The sequence below is a fragment of the Artemia sp. Qi Xiang Cuo genome, chromosome 3, assembly GCF_049724085.1.
Source record: "Artemia sp. Qi Xiang Cuo chromosome 3, ASM4972408v1, whole genome shotgun sequence".
Lineage (NCBI taxonomy): Eukaryota > Metazoa > Arthropoda > Branchiopoda > Anostraca > Artemiidae > Artemia > Artemia sp. Qi Xiang Cuo.
Window position 1 is genome coordinate 65,823,976 of NC_142796.1, and position 18,879 is coordinate 65,842,854.

General features: G+C 36.1%; 1 protein-coding gene across 3 annotated transcripts in view; it reads left to right on the forward strand.

Annotated features, from left to right (window-relative positions):
• Nucleotides 1–488: 488 nt before the first annotated feature.
• Nucleotides 489–18,879, forward strand: part of holn1 (CD2 antigen cytoplasmic tail-binding protein 2 homolog holn1) — an 84,146-nt gene continuing 65,755 nt past the window's right edge. The window contains exons 1-2 of one of the 3 annotated variants that reach the window (XM_089087086.1): nucleotides 489–508; nucleotides 11,239–11,451. In XM_089087086.1, coding sequence (XP_088943212.1) covers nucleotides 11,277–11,451 — 175 coding nt within the window. In that variant the 5' untranslated portion in view covers nucleotides 489–508; nucleotides 11,239–11,276. Of the gene's footprint in view, nucleotides 509–4,637; nucleotides 4,778–11,238; nucleotides 11,452–18,879 lie in introns of those variants that run through there. The other 2 variants (XM_089087084.1, XM_089087085.1) reach the window with 2 other exon arrangements.

An 18,879-nucleotide genomic window follows, 5' to 3' on the forward strand; every position in this document is an offset into this window, starting at 1 on the left:
GCTCGGCACACATAACTGATTTCGGGGACCGGTTTCAGCATCAGTGAACAAACGATAGCGGTAAGATAAATTTGTTGAAAGAAAAATTTATTGCGCGAGATTTTCAAAATAAAAATCATGGACACAAATAGTCAACTGGAGTTTATTAATAGTTGCAATTTGATCTGAGCTTAGTTCTCAGTTTAGTTCTCAGCTCAGTAGTGGGGTTTTTCACCAGAGACATCTCTGGCTGACTGTTTATTTGTATCCCTTTTTTATGATCATGATGAAAATCGGCGCCAAATCAATGCTGATTTGAAAATCAGTTCCTGAAATCAGCTACGTGTGCCCAGGCCTTAAGAGTATTTTATGTTACCAAGATCTTACCGCCGAACGGTAAGATTTTTTGGTTCTTTCGACAATACACTTGCATACCATAGATTTTTCTCCAGCTGGCGGCAACGCTGCTATTGTGAAGGTAAATATTTGAAAATTGACACTGCTTACATTGACAATTTGTAAACATTAGGTATTTTGAGATTAAGGGGTTAAAAAAAACATAAGTTAGTACTCCATATACCTTCGCAAAAATTCTGAAAAGGTATTTATTTAGCCTTGGCCCACCTCATAAGGAGAGATGTTGAGAAAACAATTCTTACTTTAAAATATGTATAATGATCCTAGTTCTTATATTATCCAAGGGGAGAACCTTTATCATCAAGTCTTTCCTCTAAAAATCCTTCTTTTTCAAGCTTAAAAGAAAATGTTTCCAAAACCCATGCTAAAAGTACCACGTTGCTTAAGTCTTTTGAAATTGCCGCTGTAAACTGCCACCAAATAATTTGTTTTATAGATAGCGTATAGCACGTGTTTAGCATGTGTGTCAAAAAATGTGTTTAAAGAAAAAGAAGTGGTAAATTGAAATTATAGAAATTGTGAATCAAAATGAAATTTTCGCCACTGCTCATTAAAAAAACCTAACTTAACCACTAGTACCTGAAGCCGCGCCGCGCCGACATGACGGAGGCAAATGTGTGATTTAGTATCGGCGGCGGCGCGCCACCACGGGCGCCCCCAATTTTTTGGTGGTGCGCCACCGATTTTAGACCGGCGGCGCGCCACGGCGCGCCAATTTTTCTAATTAAAAATAATAATAAAAATTCCACTTCACCAAGCACGTTCAACCTCAATTTTAGTAAGGATTTTTAAATGGTTGGCTAAAAACATACAAGAACAGTATGACAAAACAGGAATTTTTTGGGCCGTGCGGAAAGTGTTTATGTTCACCATCGATCAGACCAAGTAGAATTCTCAGTTTTAGCCACTAGAACCAGGGAAACCTATGTTGTGTTTATGTTTAACATCGCACTGTTCCTATAAAATCCCGTGTTTAGTCATTTCCATCTTGTTAATGATTTGGGCTAATGTGTGTATAACTTTCAAAGTTCGAAGTTCAAACATCTCCTGTTCATCAAATACATACGAAAAGGAAGTGAAAAAAAAAATAACAACATCGAAAAAACACTGTATACAAATCAGATACCATAGCTTAACAACACCAACAATTTTAAATCAGTGGCTACATCACTTCAGTTACAATTGATGTAACAAAAGTCAGTTTTTTCACTCTGCCTGGAGCCATTGATCTTTTTGCAGTCACTATCAGTCCTGTCGTGCTAAAAAGCCGTTTAGCTGGGGCACATGTGGCCGGTACAGCCAGAACTTGACGAGCGTAAACTGCCACTCGTGGGATCTGATACTAATATTGGACCTTGGGGTCCCACAGAATGCTGCAAATGGGCTGCTTCTTTGTATCTGCTGAAGTAAGTTGTTTTATAAGGGAGAACAAACCTGCACCTTCACCATAGGGCTCCTGCGCACTACACTACAGGAGGAACTAAACTGCACCTTTACCCTCTTTTCTTATCAACACGGAATAACCCTCCGAAATTCTTTTCTGAAGGGAGTGGTATAACGTTTCAAGTCAAAGTTTAAGGCTACTTCAACTTCAGTGTGCTCTGCTAACTGCGCAAAAAAAATGTAATTCATTTTTATAGATATATTTCTATACTAGCTCTAGATAATCTACCAAGCAGGAAACTACCGCAAATCAGCATCGATAAATAAATGAAACCCAAAACGAACAAAAATAACAATAAATAACTGAGTCAAACTCAAAACGAGCAGAAATTAACATAAGTTGGGCTCAAAACCCCTATGCCTTTCCAAAGCCAGAACATAATTTTCACTTTACTGAAAAAATATAAATGTTTTTACTTTTATAACTGTAATAAATCAAATAATATTAACATTTTGATAACTAAACATCAGTATATGTATATTAAACTGACAATACATATTCATTTTTGTTTATGTCAGTAAAGTGCAAAATATGTTCTGGCCTTGGGAAGGCACAGGGGGTTTTGAGCCCAACCTATGTTAATTTCTGCTCCTTTGGAGTTTGACTCGATTGTCTATTGTAATTTCGGTTCGTGTCAGGTTTCATTTATTTATCGATGGTGATTTGTGGTAGTTTTCCGCTTGGTAGATTATTTGATTTTAGTTTTGCTCATTTTTGGTTTAATGGAGTTCTTTACTTTTCTTTGAAAAAACTTATTTTTTTGGAAATAGTTTTTTTAATTAATTTCTGTTCGTTTTATATTTACATAGTCTTTTCAAGGAAAAAGAAAATCACACTTTAAATCTTTTCGTTTTTTTAAGAATTTATAGTTTGGCCTGCTATTTGTATGCTGGAAAACAATTTTCAGCAAAATTTAACAACATAGACCCTTATAAAAATCTGGATACAAATAGTAGTGTTTAATTTAGTTTCATACCTCCTCTAGTTGACCTGAAATGGAAAACTTGATAACATTTGCAAAAAATTTGTTTACTTTCTTTGATAGCTTCGATACGCTTACGCTATTTTGATTTGGTCAAATTTTAAGAGCAGAAGAAGCCCTGAAAGTTTGAACATAATACCCTAAGTCGTTCTTGGGATACTGCTGAGATGCCTTATTGGGAATTAGTATAAACACAGTGCATTTTGATTTAATCTTAAGGCAACATTAACTTTTTAAACATAACGGCAATTGGGTGGGGGGGCTTGGGAGGGGGATTAGTTTCCCTTCAATCACTTTCGACTATTAAAAAGGACATCAGCCCTTTCTATTCTCATTCGAATGAGCCCTTTTTGAAGTTCCTACGACAACTTCTTCGATACAAAGTGCCCTGGTCTAAACAACAACAACAACAAAAAAATGATGCATTATACCCACATCGATCTCTACTATAAAAATGTCAAGCCTTCCAATCACTTTCGATTATTAAAGGGCACTAGGCTTTTCGATTTCCAAACTAATGATCCCTTTTTTGAGTTTCTACGAAAACGCTTTCTATAAACACCTTATATGCCCCCAGGGCATAAATTACAACCCTTACCCTAAGGGCTGTGAGGGTGGTTGTCATCCTCTAAGACCTATTTTCTAGAACTTTCAACTACGTTAAACAAAATGGCTATCTCAAAATTTTGATTGTATGTGTTTCGGGAAATGGTGGGCGTGGAAGGGGTGTTAGTTGCCTTCCAATCATTTTCGACTATTAAAAAGGGCACAAGCCACTCTAATCTCTCATTGAATGAACCCTTTTCGAAGTTTCTACGACAACTTCTTCGATATGAAGTGCCCTGGTCTAAAGGAAAAAATAATAAATAATGCATTGTGCCAACATCGTTCTTATACACCCCCAGGGCATAACTACAAAACCCTTGCCCTAAGGGTTGTGGGGGAGTAACCTCCTCAAAAAACATATTTTCTCTCTGGAAATCAGTTACTCTGAACAAAATGGCTATCTTAAAATTTTGATTGGATGTGTTTGGGGAAAGGGTGGGCGTGGAAGGGGTGTTAGCTGCCTTCCAATCACTTTTGACTATTAGAAAGGGCACTAGTTATTCCAATTTCCAATGGAATGAGCAGTTTTTGAAGTTTCTACGAATACTCCTTCGATACGAATTGCCCTGGTATGGAAAAAAAAAAAAAATAAACAATACATTGTGCCAACATTGTTCTTTACTTAGACATCTCGATTGCGCTGCCTATGACAACATCCTGAATTGCCTAATGCTCTTTTACCTACCTCTTTTCATCCGAAAAATCAGAACGAAAAATGAACAAAATTTTAAAGTGGAAGGTAGAATTTTTGTTTCAAGAAAAATTTCTTCTTCTCCTTCCTACGAACCGATATACATGGCGAGCCCAAGATGACAGTATTAATTTTTAAGAAACAGATTAGCCGGGATGACGGTTGAAGCCCGGAGGTCGATATCGATAGCCAAAAAAGATAAAAAAACGGCGGCGTATTAGTGCCGCCGCCGCCGTTAGAATCAGCGGTGGCGTCAGCGCGCTGATGTAACCTCGGCAGCACGCCGCCGTTTTTTTTTTTCGGCGGCGTGCCGCCGATTTTCGGCATGGCTTCGGGGTCTACTAACCACTGCTATTAATATTTTGTATTTACGCCACTGCTATTCGCCCTTCGCCACTGCTATTAATATTTTGTATTTACGCCACTGCTATTCACCCTTCGCCACTGCTCTTTTAAAAAAAAAAAAAAAAGACCGGCATGAACGCTATCTATAAAAGAACTTATTAGGCGGCAATTTAAAAATACTTAATCATTGAATTAAAAACATGGTGATATTTGGAAACTTTTTCTCTTTTGAGGATTTTTAGAGGAAAGACTTGATGATAAAGGTTCTCCCCTTGGATAATATAATAACTAGGATCATTATACATATTTTAAAGTAAGAATTGTTTTCTTAACATGTCTCCTTATGAGGTGGGCCAAGGCTAAACAAATACCCAGCATTGAATGGTATATTCACTTTAGTTGTTTCTCAATAATATGATTTGGTATATATTTACCTAAATGTCATTTGTGATGCAAATGGATGTTATATTTAGATTGAGGATGCAATTCTAGGTATATATTTGCGCATTAGGGGGGGGGGGGTATAGATACTGTGAATATATAGGTTCTAGAAAATCTATGAATTTCATAGAAAAACTGGAAAAACAAGGAAAGAAATGAAAATAAAGGCTCTCCCCCTACAAAATATGTCAACTAGGATTATTCTGCATATTATGGAGTAGGAATTGTTTTCTTAATATGTTTTCTTATGCCCAGCTGGACTCCTAGGCTTAAAATACTGGTTGGTCAATTGGCTAATTCAAAGATTTGTATATTTATACACTGTCAAATTAGCCATTTGGTGGTATCCCGGGTTAGGTTAGGAAAATGAAACTTTCAGGGATGGGTCTACTGGCTGTTATATGTCTTGGGAAGGTAGTATTATGAAGTACCTATCTCCAATCCTCCCCCCTCTAGAGGGTCCTGAAATTTGCCTACATGACAGGTCTATTATCTATTAAAATTTTGACAAAACAACATTTTACCTAAATTTTCAGTTATAAGTTTCTTTTTCTCTGGCTTTAGTTCTGAAAATGCAATCCATGTAATTTGAGGATAATTTTAAGCCAAATCAATTTTTTTTCAAAAATTTAGGAAATGTATTTACATATCTTTAAAACCTAATAAATTGGGATTGAATAAAATTTAGAAGCTGACAACAATTTTGTTGCAGTTCACTTAAGCAGAAGAGCTATTTTGTAAGGTTTCACTTTTACAATACACATATTTTTAAAGTTCATCAAAGGTCAGGACCCTCTAGAGAGAGAAGGAGTGGAGATAGGTACTTCAAAATACCTTCCCAGTACATACTTTAACCTATAGACCCATCCCTGAAAGTTTCATTTTCCTAACCCTAACCCCTTTCCAAGATAGCCAAAAGTAGCTAAAGTAGAATTTTACCTAAAATGGTAAAATCTAATCTCCTTCTAATTAAAAATATTTTTGCTATCTAGTTGGAAAATTTTGCCCATCCCTATAGGAGAAATCTATATTTGCCAACTAGTTGACAAGAAACATTTCCCTAACAAAACTTTTATTTTCCAGCCAGTTGACTAATAACTTCTCCCCAGCAACACTTAATTTTGCCAACTAGCTGGAAACAAACATTGCCCCAGAAAACAATTCATTTTCTAATTAGTTGACTAGTAACTTCTCCCCAACAAAACTTTATTTTTTTAATAGGTTTTCACCCTGGCCTATTTATTATAGGCTGGGCGGCTTGAAACTGTTAGTGCAAACATCTCTAAGAATAGAAGAGTAAATTAGTCAAATTTCCAAATAATGGTAAAATTTCAGTTTAGCAGCACTTCTCAAAAAACATGGTAGGCTAATAAAACAAAAATAGTAATGTTCTTATTTCATGTGTTTTTTCAATATAGTAGTTGTTATCCTACAACAAAACAACCCTCCCTCCCTGATGATCCAATCAATATATACAAAAGTAAAAGAAAATTCCAAAAAGCAGATGACAATTTGCTAGATGTTTTCCATAGAAATTGTCTACATAATGTTCTAGGTACCCAGATGACTGACCATATTTCAAACAGTGGGCTGTACAAAAAATGTGGTTCAATCCTGCTTTCTATGGCTATAATGAAAGAAAGGTTGGGATGGCTAGGGCAGATTCTGCAGACAAAGGATGACAAATTGCCAAAGATTTCCCTTTTTGGCCAACTGTCTAGGGCTAAAAGGAAATCAAGTTGTCCTTGTCTGAGGTGAGAGGATGTCATAAAGAAAGATGTAAAGGAAATGGGAACTTCCTGGGTGGGGAGAAGTTACTAGTTCAAAAATAAATTGTTTTCTGGGACAGTGTTTGTTTCCAGCTACTTGGCAAAATTAAGTTTTGCTGGGGAGAAGTTATTAGTCAACTAGTTTGAAAAATTAAGTTTTGCTAGGGAGAAGTTATTAGTCAACTAGTTGGAAAATGAAAGTTTTGCTGGAGCAACATTTATTGTCAACTAGTTGGCAAATTTAAATGATGTTGGGGATAATTTATTAGTCAACTAGAATGAAAATTAAGTTTTGCAGGGAAGAAGTTATTGGTCACCTAATTGGAAAATTAATTAATCTCTAGGGCAATGTTTATTTTCAGCTAGTTGGTAAAATCAACTGTTGCTGGGGAGAAGTTATTAGTCAACTAGTTGGAAAAATACAGTCTTTATGTGGAGAAGTTACAAGTCAACTAGTTGGAAAATGAAGTATTTTCTGGGGCAATCTTTGTTTCAAGCCACACATGAATTGGAAATCAAGTATTTTGCAGTAGGCATCAAGACAAGGCTAATTGTAGAAAAAAGCCAAGACAGATAGTCTGAATGATTGAGAGGGAAATCTGGGATAAGCCCTTTTAAGGATTGTATAAAAATGATGTTAGAAGGAGATAGGATAGTAACATTCAATATAAGCTTATAAAGTAATTTTTTCCAATAGTCAAAGGGTAGAATCCCCTTTTTCAATAGGCTTTCACCCTGGCCTATTTATTATAGGCTGTGCTGCTTGAAACTGTGAGTGCATCTCTAAGAATAGAAGGGTAAATTAGTCAAATTTCCAGATAATGGTAAAATTTCAGTTTAGCAGCACTTGTTAAAAAACATGGTAGGCTAGACTAATAAAATAAAAACAATAATGTTCTTATTTTGTGCTCTTTTTCAATATATTAGTTGTTATCCTGACAACAAAGCAACCCTCCCTCCCTGATGATCCCATTAATATATACAAACCTAAAAGAAAATTCCAAAAAGTGGATGACAATTTGCTAGATGTTTTCCATAGAAATTGCCTACAGATTGATCTGGGTATCTGACTGACTGGCCATATTTCTAGGGCTATAATGAAAGATAGGTTCAGATGGCTAGGGCACATTCTGCAGATGAAGGATGACGAATTGCCAAAGATTTCCCTTTTTGGCCAACTGTCTAGGGCTAAAAGGAAAGCAGTTTGTCCTTGTCTGGGGTGAGAGGATGTCATAAAGAAAAATTTAAAGGAAACGGGAACTTCCTGCAAGGGGATAAGTTACTAGTTGGAAAATGAATTCTTTTCAGGGGCAATGTTTGTTTTCAACTAGTTGGCAAAATTAAATTTTGCTGGGGAGAAGCTACTAGTCAACTAGTTAGAAAATGAATTGTTTTCTGGGGCAACGTCTGTTTCCAGCTAGTTGGCAAAATTAAGTTTTGCTAGGGAGAAGTTATTAGTCAACTAGCTGGAAAAATTAAGTTTTGCTGGGGAGAAGTTATTAGTCAACTAGTTGGAAAATGAAAGTTTTGCAGGGGCAACATTTATTGTCAACTAGTTGACAAATTTAAGTGTTGCTGGGGAGAAGTTATTAGTCAACTAGTTGGAAAAGGAAAGTTTTGCTGAGACAACATTTATTGTCAACTATTTGGCAAATATAGATTTCTCCTATATAGATGGGCCAAATTTTCCAACTAGATGACTAAAATGTTTTTAATTATAAGGAGGTTAGATAGTACCATTCTATATAAGCTTATAAAGTATTTTTTTCCAATAGTCAAAGGGTGGAGTCCTGCTTTTGACTATCTTGTAAAGTAGGCTAGTTGAACAATTTGGATGAAATTTTCAGGAATGCATTTAAAGGCTTGATGATGTCATGGGAAGATTTTACAAAACCCCATGTCTGCTCTTTGTCCCTCTAGAGAGTGTTGACCTTTGCTAGTCTTTGTGTTTTAAAAATGCAGTCTTTCTAAAATGATCTTCTACTTAAATGAGACCCAAGAAAAGTGTTTTGAGCCTCATGCCTTTCTCAATTCCAATTTAAAAGATCTGTTCCATCATGTGGATAAAATTATACATTTGTTTGCTGATGATGGCAAACTTTTTGGCATTGGAAACCCACAGAATATCCAATAAAACGTAGACAAGCTACAGGATTGGACTCAAGACTGGCTTCTTCTATTCAATATAATCAAATGCTGTATTTTGTATCTTGGACTTTACAACCGAATGACTACCTACTCAATTCTCAATCCCATCACTAAAATAAGAGAACATCTAGAGTATAGAGAAGAAGAAAGGGACTTTGGTAGCAATGTTGGTGACAAGTTGAGGTTCCACTACAATGTTCAGTATTGTGTTTCCTGAGCTAAATCCATCCATAGTCTTAGCTATTAAAACAGACCATCAGTTGCTGAGAGGCCATAATATTCATAAAACTGTATAAAGCTCTTGTTAGACCCCATCTTGCCTTGCATGTGACTTGCTGGTCCTTCTTATTGGCAAGATGTAAAGCTCATCAAAAATATTCAGAGACAAGTAGCAATGTGTGTGAAAAACCTAAAATCAGCAGTAAATATCTAGGTGGGGCAATAACTTAGCTAGGATGAAAGTGAAAACGCCATTTGATGCCTTTTTTATGCTCTTTCATAATTCAAGAATCACTTCTGGGGCTAGTTGCATCTTGAGACCTTAACGGGGTCCTTAAGGTATTTTATATGAATAATGAAAGAGCATAAAAAATCATCAAATGATGTTTTCACTTTCATCCTAGCTAAATTATATGACTAACTGTAAATTTACCCATCCCCACCCCCTAAGGTGCAAATATATACCCTGAATTGGAATATACTCTGAATTGTGGACAGCAAAGTTTCAAATCAGAAAATTCAGTGCTATTATTTCTGACCGCATTCAAAAAACTTGACATGGTAGGAAAATGGTTTATATTTGAGTTGCCTAATAAATGAGGTTTGAATTATTATTAATGAGTATTTTTGGAATATGTTACACTTGAACAACTCATTTTTAAACTAGTTATTTTTTAACCACTCTTCAATAACTTAACTGGTGTTGTAACTTCCTTATGTGGTATAAAAAATTAAATGCCTTTGGTGCCCCTTTAAGGGCTAATGATGCTACTAATCCCAGAAGAAATTTTGGAAATATAAAAGAGTATAAAAAAAGGCTTCAAATAATGTTTTCACTTTTTCCTTGCTAAGTTATTGTGTCACCTAGATATTTACCAAATCAGCTTTGTAGTAGGATCACCTCAAGTGACTTAAGCTACCTACCCTTGTCTACAAATGCATGCATAGCAATATAATGCTGACTTACAAACTTCAAAAGAAAAACTCTACCATCATCATCAGCAGCCATAGTACCTGCCATCATCACACAAGAGGACACTCCAAGAAGCTGCCAAAATTAAGCTCCCAATCGAGAATCCATCAAATGTACTTCCCAAGAACAGTCATAAACCGCTGGAATCAATTGAAGGATTCGACTTTCAGTACTCCTTCCATCCAGTCTTTCAAATACCAAATTAACAAGGAGTAGGAGAAGAGGCAGTTGAGGTTTGACTGGGTGTCATCAACTGAAGAGCACTAAAGTTCCAGAGGACCATAATGCTTTCAAATGGATTAAGGTGATTAGAGTAAGGTTTAAATTTGTTTTCTACAATTAGAAAAGTGCCTTTATATGGCTTACAATTCTAGGCTACTGACATAACAAGAATTGAATTTTGAAATCTACAGCCATTTAGAAGAGATTGAGAATTCAAAATTAAGAAAAACATTTTTTTTTTTCATCCAAATTTGGATTGGCTAGGGAAAATACACCTTTCTTGGAGCCTTGGCTATACAATCTTTTAAGCAGTAGAAATAAAGAAAGGGTAGACATAGTATCTTGGCAATACCTTCCTGGGGTTTTTCGCCTGGATTCTTGTCTAGGAATTTCATTTGCTTAACTGAACAAGGGTAGTTACTGTCCCCCATTGTAACCATAGAATTTTGATTCACAAAAACTAAATTAAACAATACTCACTTGTTTCTTGCCCTAGAAAAAAATAAGCACTTGAAATGAGAAAGAGTAGACATTGTGAGATTCAGACTGATCTTAATCAGTTGTAGATTTTCCATTGGGTTGTATTTTGTGATTTTCCATTGGGTTGTATTGTTTGTGAGTCATTGTTAGTGTATTTTTAGTGTTTGCAATGATGTGTGTTTTTATTATGTATATACTTTTTTTCATTTTTTCCTAAGTGCATTTTTCTATGTATAGAGGGTTCAAATAAATTATTATTATTGTAGCTTAGTAATGCTTCCTATGGTACATTTTTGCCCCTGGATTCATTTCTGAAAATTTTATTCACCTAACTGAACTAGGGAATGTGCTGACCCCTATTGTAATCATTGAATTTTGGTTACCAAGAAAACTAAATTAAACATGACTCACTTGTTTCATTTAAGGTCCAAATTGTTAAAATTTCCACACATTGTAATACCAGCAATAGAATATATGTCTCTTCTCTTCTAGATATGATTGTATGTAATTTTTGTTTTGTAGACAGTACATTTTGACCACTAAACTTATTGTTTCTGAGGATGAGCAAAAGGAAAGCAGATTTAGACAAGGATGACTATGGAATTAGAGTGCCAGGAGATAGGCTTGAAATCCTTGATACAGGGGAAAAATCTACCAAACATACTCTTGATTCAGATGAGGATGAAGATGAATTTGAGCAACCTAGTTCCACATATGATGTTTCTAGAATGGAAGGTAATTTTTTTCGATCTTAAAATTCCCATTTGAACCATCTGTTATAAAGAGGAAATACCAGACTTTTCAAACGCCATATAACATAAAGTAATCTCTTATGGCCAATGAAATCTAGATCGAGGTTAGTAAAGAGTCATGTGTATCAAAGGTTTATTTTTCATAGAAATGATCATACAATGCTCTCAAAGAGCCTGTTTAATTTTATTTTCTAAGCTATGGTGCTCTTTTTAAGTGCCATAATGGCTTGGAGAGTATCTTTCCTACTTTTTTAACCCCACATGAATTCTGATCAAAATTTAAAAATAGTCATTTTGATGAGGAGAAGGATGGTTGGATCTTCTAACCAATCTGGCTCCAAGCTGATTTGATCAGTGCAGCCCAGGGTTTAGGGTCTAAAATTAAGATAATCTGTTATTTAGAATTAATTTAAAAAACTTTTTCCACAAAACAATTTTTTCAAAGAAAAGTAAAGAGCTACATTAAGTCAAAAATGAGCATAAATAAAGTCGAATAATCTTCTATGCATGAAACTACCAGGAATCACCATCAGTAAATAAATGAAACTCAAAGCAAACAGAAATTACAATAAATAACCAAGTCAAACTCAAAACAAGCAAAAATTAACATGATTAGTGCTGAAAACCCCCATGCCTTCTCGAGATCACAACATAATTTGCACTTCGCTAAAAAAAATGATTCCGGATTGTCAATTTAATATACATATACTGATACTTATCCCTAAAAGTTTTAACAATTTCTTATTTATTAAAGTAAAAACAATTGAAAACATTTAAAATATCTTTTGTTTTAAGTAAAGTGCATAATGTCAATTATGTTCTAGTCTTAAGAAAGCATGGCGGTTGTCAGCACTACTCATGTTAATTTTGCTTGTTTTGAGTTTGACTTGGTTATTTATTGTAATTAATGAAAAAAACTTCTTCCACAAAATAAGTTTTCAAAGAAAAGTAAAGAACTCCATTAAACAAAATATGAGCAAAAATTAAATTAAATAATCTACCAAGCGTGAAACTACCACAAATCAGCATCGATAAATAAATGAAACCCAAAACGAACAGAAATTACAATAAATAACCGAGTCAAACTCAAAACGAGCAGAAATTAACATCAGTTGGGCTCAAATCCCCTATGCCTTCCCTAGGCCAGAACCTAATTTGCACTTTACTGAAAAAAATATAAATGTTTTTACTTTTATAACTTTAATAAATCAAATAATACTAACATTTTGATTACTAAATATCAGTATATGTATATTACACTGACAATGAACATTCATTTGTATTTTTTCAGTAAAGTGCAAATTATGTTCTGGCCTTGGCAAGGCATATGGTTTTTGAGCACAACTTATGTTAGTTTCTGCTAGTTTTGAGTTTGACTTGGTTATTTTATTGTAATTTCTTTTCGTTTTCGGTTTTATTTATTTATTGATGGTGACTAGTTGTAGTTTCACGCTTGGTAGATTACTTTATTTTATTTTTGCTCATTTTTGTTTAATGGAGTTCTTTACTTTTATTTGAAAAACTTATTATGTGGAAAAACTTTTTTTAATTAATTTCTGTTCGTTTTGTATTGACATAGTCTTTTCAGAGAAAAAGAAAATAATACTTTAAATCTTTTCGTTTTTCTTAAGAATTTATAGTTTGGCCTGCTATTTGTAAGCTGGAGAAAAATTTTCAGCAATTTTTAACAACATACACCCTCTTAAAAATCTGGACACAAATAGTAGTGTTTAATTTAGTTTCATACCTCCTCTAGTTGACCTGAAATAGAACACTTGATACCATTTGCAAAAAAATCTGTTTACTTTCTTTGATAGCTTGGATACACTTACTCTATTTTGATTTGGTTAAATTTTAAGAGCAGAAATAGCCCCGAAAGTTTGAACATAATACCCTCAGTCGTTCTTGGGATACTGCTAAGATGCCTTATTGGGAATTACCATTAACACAGTGCGTTTTGATTTAATCTTATGGCAAAATTTAGTTTTTAAACATAAAGTCAAATGAGAGGGTGGGCGTGGGAGGGGGATTAGTTTCCCTCCAATCACCTTTGACTATTAAAAAGGGCATCAGCCCTTTCTATTTTCAATCGAATGAGCCCTTTTCGAAGTCCCTACAACAACTCCTTCGATACAAAGTGCCCTGGTCTAAACAACAACAACAACAACAAAAAACTAATACATTATACCCATATCGATCTTTACTATAAAAATGTCAAGCCTTCCAATCACTTTCGACTATTAAAAAAGGCACTAGGACTTTCGACTTCCAATCAAATGAGCCCTTTTTGAGTTTCTACGTCAACACTTCCTATAAACACCTTATATGCCCCCAGGGCACAAATTACAACCCTTACCCTAAGGGCTGTGGGGGTGGTTTTCATCCTCTAAGACCGAATTTGCAGAACTTTCAACTACGTTAAACAAAATGGCTATCTCAAAATTTTGATTGGATGTGTCTGGGAAAATGGTGGGCGTGAGAGGGGTGTTAATCTTTCTCCAATCACTTTCAACTATTAAAAAAGGCACTAGCCCTTTAAATTTCCAATCAAATGAGCCCTTTTGAAGTTTCTACGACAATGCTTTCAATAAAAACCTTATATTTCCTCAGGGGAAAACTTACAACCCTTGCCCTGAGAGCTGGGGGGGGGTTTCATCCTCAAAGATCTAATTTCCAGAAATTTCTACTACGTTGAACAAAATGGGTATCTGAAAAGTTTGATTGGATGTTTTTGGGGGAATGGTGGGCGTGAGAGGGGGGTTGGTTGCCCTCCAGTCACTTTCAACTTAAAAAGGGCACGAGCCCTCTGAATTTCCAATTGACTGAGCCCCTTTTAAAGTTTTTACGACAATTCTATCATTAAAAACCTTATATGGCCCCAGGGCATAACTTACAACCTTTATCCTGGGGACTCTGGGGAGTTTGTCATCCTTAAATACATAATTTCCAGATCTTTCAACTACGTTGAACAAAATGACTATCTCTAAAGTTTGATTGAACCTGTTTGGGAAAATGGTGGGCGTGAGAGGGGGGTTAATTACTCTCCACTCCCTTTCGACTATTAAAGAGGTCAATTTCCAGTCAAATGAGCCCCTTTTGGAATTTCTGCAACAACTTTCTATATAAACCTTATATGCCCGCAGGGCATAACTTAAAACCCTTGCAGTAAGGGCTCTGATGGGGCTATCATCCTAAAAGACCTAATTTGCAGAGCTTTCTACTACTTTAAACAAAATGGATATCTCAAAATTTTGATAGGATATGTTTGGGGGAATGGTGGGCGTGAGAATGGGATTAGTTGTCCTTCAATCACTTTCGACTATTAAAAGGGCACTAGCCCTTTCAATTTTCAATTGAATGAGCCCTTTTTGGTGTTTTTACGACATCGCTTTCTATAAAAACCCTGGGCATAGCTTACAACCCTTTCCCTGAGGGTTGTGGGGGGGGGGGGTCGGTTGTCATCCTTAAAGACCTGATTTCCAAAACTTTCAACTGCGTTGAATAAAATGGCTATATATAAATGGCTATGTTTTTGGGGGAAAGGTGGGCGTGAGAGGGGGTTTAGTTGCCCTCAACTCACTTTCGACTATTATAAATGGCACTAACCCTTTGAATTTCGAATCGAATGAGCCCTTTTTCAAGTGACTACGACAAAGCTTTCAATAAAAATCTTACGTGCACCAAGGGCATAACTTATAACCCTTGTCCTAAGGACTGTGGGGTGAATGTTCTGCTCAAAGGTGTAATTTTCAGAACTTTCAATTGCGTGGAACAAAATGGCTATCTCCAAATTTTCATTGGATATGTCTGTGGAAATGGTGGGCGTGGAAGGGGTGTTAGTTGCCTTCCAATCACTTTCGACTATTAAAAAGGGCACTAGCCATTTCAAATTCTAATCGAATGAGCCCTTTTTGAAGTTTCTACGACAATGTGTTCTATAAAAAACTTATAAGCCCACAAGGCAAAACTTACAACCCTTGCCCTGGGGTCTGTGGGGGAGTGTCCTCCTGAGAAGGGTAATTTCTGTTTGGAAATCCACACCACTGAACAAAATGGCAGTCTTCAAATGTCTATAGGCTGTGTTTGGGGGAAAAGGTGGGGGAGAGAGGGGGGCTAATTGCCCTCAAATCACTTTCGACTATTAAAAAGGGCGCTAGACCTTGGAATTTTAAATTGAATGAGCCCTGTTTCAAGTTTCTACGACAAAGATTTCAATAAAAACTTATATGCCCCAAGGGTATAACTTATAACCCTTGCCCTGAAGAATGTGCGGGGAGTGTCCTGCTCAGAGGTATAATCTCCTGAACTTTAACTGCGTGGAACAAAATGGCTATTTCAAAATTTTGATTGGATGTGTTTGGGGAAATGGTGGGCGTGGAAGGGGTGCTAGTTGCCTTCCAATCACTTTTGACTATTAAAAAGGGCACAAGCCATTTCAATTTCCAATCGAATGAGCCCTTTTTGAAGTTTCAACGACTACGTGTTCTATAAAAGCTTTATTTGCCACCAGGGCATAACTTACAACCCTTGTATTGAGGGCTGTGAGGGGGTTGTCATCCTCAAAGACCTAATTTACAGAACTTAAAACTACGTTGAATAATGTGGCTATCTCAAAATTTTGATTGGATATGTTTGGGGAAAAGCTGGGCATGAGAAGGAGGTTTGTTGTCCTCCAATCCCTTTTTACTATTAAAAAAGGCACTAGTCCCTTGAATTTCCAGTCGAATGAGCCTGTTTTGAGGTTTCTAGAACAATACTTTCTACAAAAACCTTGTATGCCCCCAGGGCATAGCCTAACCCCCGCGCCCCGAGGGTTGTGGGGGAGTGTCCGCCTCAAAAAGATATTTTATATCCGGAAATCAGCTACGCTGAACAAAATGGCTATCTCAAAATTTTGATTGGATGTGTTTGGGGGAATGATGGTTTTTGGGGGGGGGCTTGTTGCCCTCCAACCACTTTTGACTATTAAAAAGGGCACTAGCCCTTCAAATTTCCAATTGAATGAGCCTGTTTTGAAGTTTCTACAACATCGCCTTCTATAAAAACCTTATATGCCCCCAGGGCATAACTTAAAACCCTTGCCTTGAGGGTTGTGGGGGAGTGTCCTCCTCAAAAACACATTTTCTATCTGGAAATCAAATATGCTGAACAAAATGGCTATCTCGAAATTTTGATAATTTCCAATTGATTGAGCCCTTTTCGAAGTTTCTACAACAACTCCTTTGATGCGAAGTGCCCGGGTATGGAGAAGAAAAAATAAATAATACATTGTGCCCCAGGGCATAACTTAAAACCCTTGCCCTCAGGGTTGTGGGGGAGTGTCCTGCTCAAAAATATATTTTCTATCTGGAAATCCACTACGCTGAACAAAATGGCTATCTAAAATTTTGATTGTATGTGTTTGGGGGATTGTTGGGCAGGGGGGAGGGGGGCTAGTTGCCCTCCAATATCTTTCGACTATTAAAAAGGGTACTAGCCCTTCGAATTTCCAATTGAATGAGCCTGTTTTGAAGTTTCTACAACAACGCTTTCTATAAAAAACCTTATATGCCCCCAGGGCATAACTTAAAACCCTTGCCTTGAGGGTTGTGGGGGATTGTCCTCCTCAAAAACACATTTTCTATCTGGAAATCAACTCTGCTGAACAAAATGGCTATCTCGAAATTTTTATTGGATGTGTGTGGGGGAATGATGGGCGTGGGGGGGCTAGTCGCCCTCCAATCACTTTTGACTATTAAAAAGGGCAATAGAGCTCTTGATTTCCAATCGAATGAGCCCCTTTTAAAGTCTCTACGACGACCCCTTCCATATAAAGTGCCCTGCTCTAAAGGAAAATAAATAATATATGGTACATTGTGCCAACATTGTTCTTAAATGCCCTCAGGGCATAACTTAAAACGTTTGCCCTGAGGGTTGTAGGGGAGTGTCCTCCTCAAAAAGATATTTTCTATTTGAAAATTAACTACGCTGAACAAAATGGCTATCTCAAAATTTTGATTGGATGTGTTAGGGGGAATGGTGGGCGTGGGAGGGGGTTAGTTGCCCTCCAGCTACATTCGGCTATTAAAAAGGGCACTATACACTCCAATTTCCAATCGAATGAGCCCTTTTCGAAGTTTCTACGACAACTCCTTTGATACGAAGTGCCCGATGATGGAGAAAAAAAAACACTTTGTGGCCACATACTTAGGCAGCGCTAGCGCGCTACCTATGATTTCTGTTTGTTTTGAGTTTCATCTCTTTATTCATGATGATTTTTGGTAGTTTTATTTGCCTTTATTTCTGCTCATTTTTGGCTTAATGAAGCTTTTTACTTTTCTTTGAAAATCTCGTTTCGTGGAAAAAGTTTTTGAAATTAATTTCTATTCGTTTTCTATTGACATAGTCTTTTCATAGAAAAAAAAATATGTCATATCTTTTTGTTTTTTTTAACAATCCTTAGTTTGGCTTGCTATTTATGTGCTGGAGAAACTTTTTTAACAATTTTTAATCCTGACACAAATAGTATTATTTAACTTAAGTTTATACCTCCTCAAGTTGATCTGAAAAATAAAACTTTATATCATTCCCAAAAAATTATATCTATGTTCTTTGACAACCTGGATACACTTGCACTCTTTTGATGTATTTAAATTGCAAGAGCAGAAGTAATAACAGTAGTAGCCCCGAAAGTTTCAACTTAATACCCCCAGTCATTCTTGATATATTGCTGAGGTTTCTTATTAGGGTACCAACCGTACACACAGTGCCGCCATGCAAAAAGTGGGGTAGCATAGTAGCAATGCTATTTTGTAGTTTTCATGGCCTGGTAAAATTTGTTGGCAGATTTTGTCTGAAAATAACAGTGCTTCTACTACCCCCAAAATTTTGGGGTTCCCCAAAAGTCTCTGTCTTATAAAAAGAATTGGTTTCTCAAAAATCCCCTTTCGTTCAGGGCTGCCACCCCTCGTGATTTATCACTTATGACTATCCACCCCTAGTAGTGTTGTAACTGGTAAAATTTATCACAGTAAAATGGGGTATTTGCGTATTTTACTGTAATTTTATGGATCCCTGTAAAATTGGTATTTTACCTATTTTGCCAGTATCTTACGTATGTTACCAGTATCTTATGTAATTTACTGACGTTTTACGACGCCTTGAAATTTTCACAGCTTCAAAACATGCTATACTGTGCATAAATAATCTCTCTTTAACAGGTAGACAAAAGCAGGTTTGGATATGATTTATCGATTTTCTTTATATATAGCTGTATTACCTCAGCTCTATTTAAAGATTAAATAAAAAAAACAAGTTTTTTAAACTGAAAGTAAGGAACGACGTTAAAACTTAAAACGAACAGAAATTATTCCGTATATGAAGGGGGCTGTCCCCTCCTCAACGCCTCGCTCTTTACGCTAATGTTTTTTTA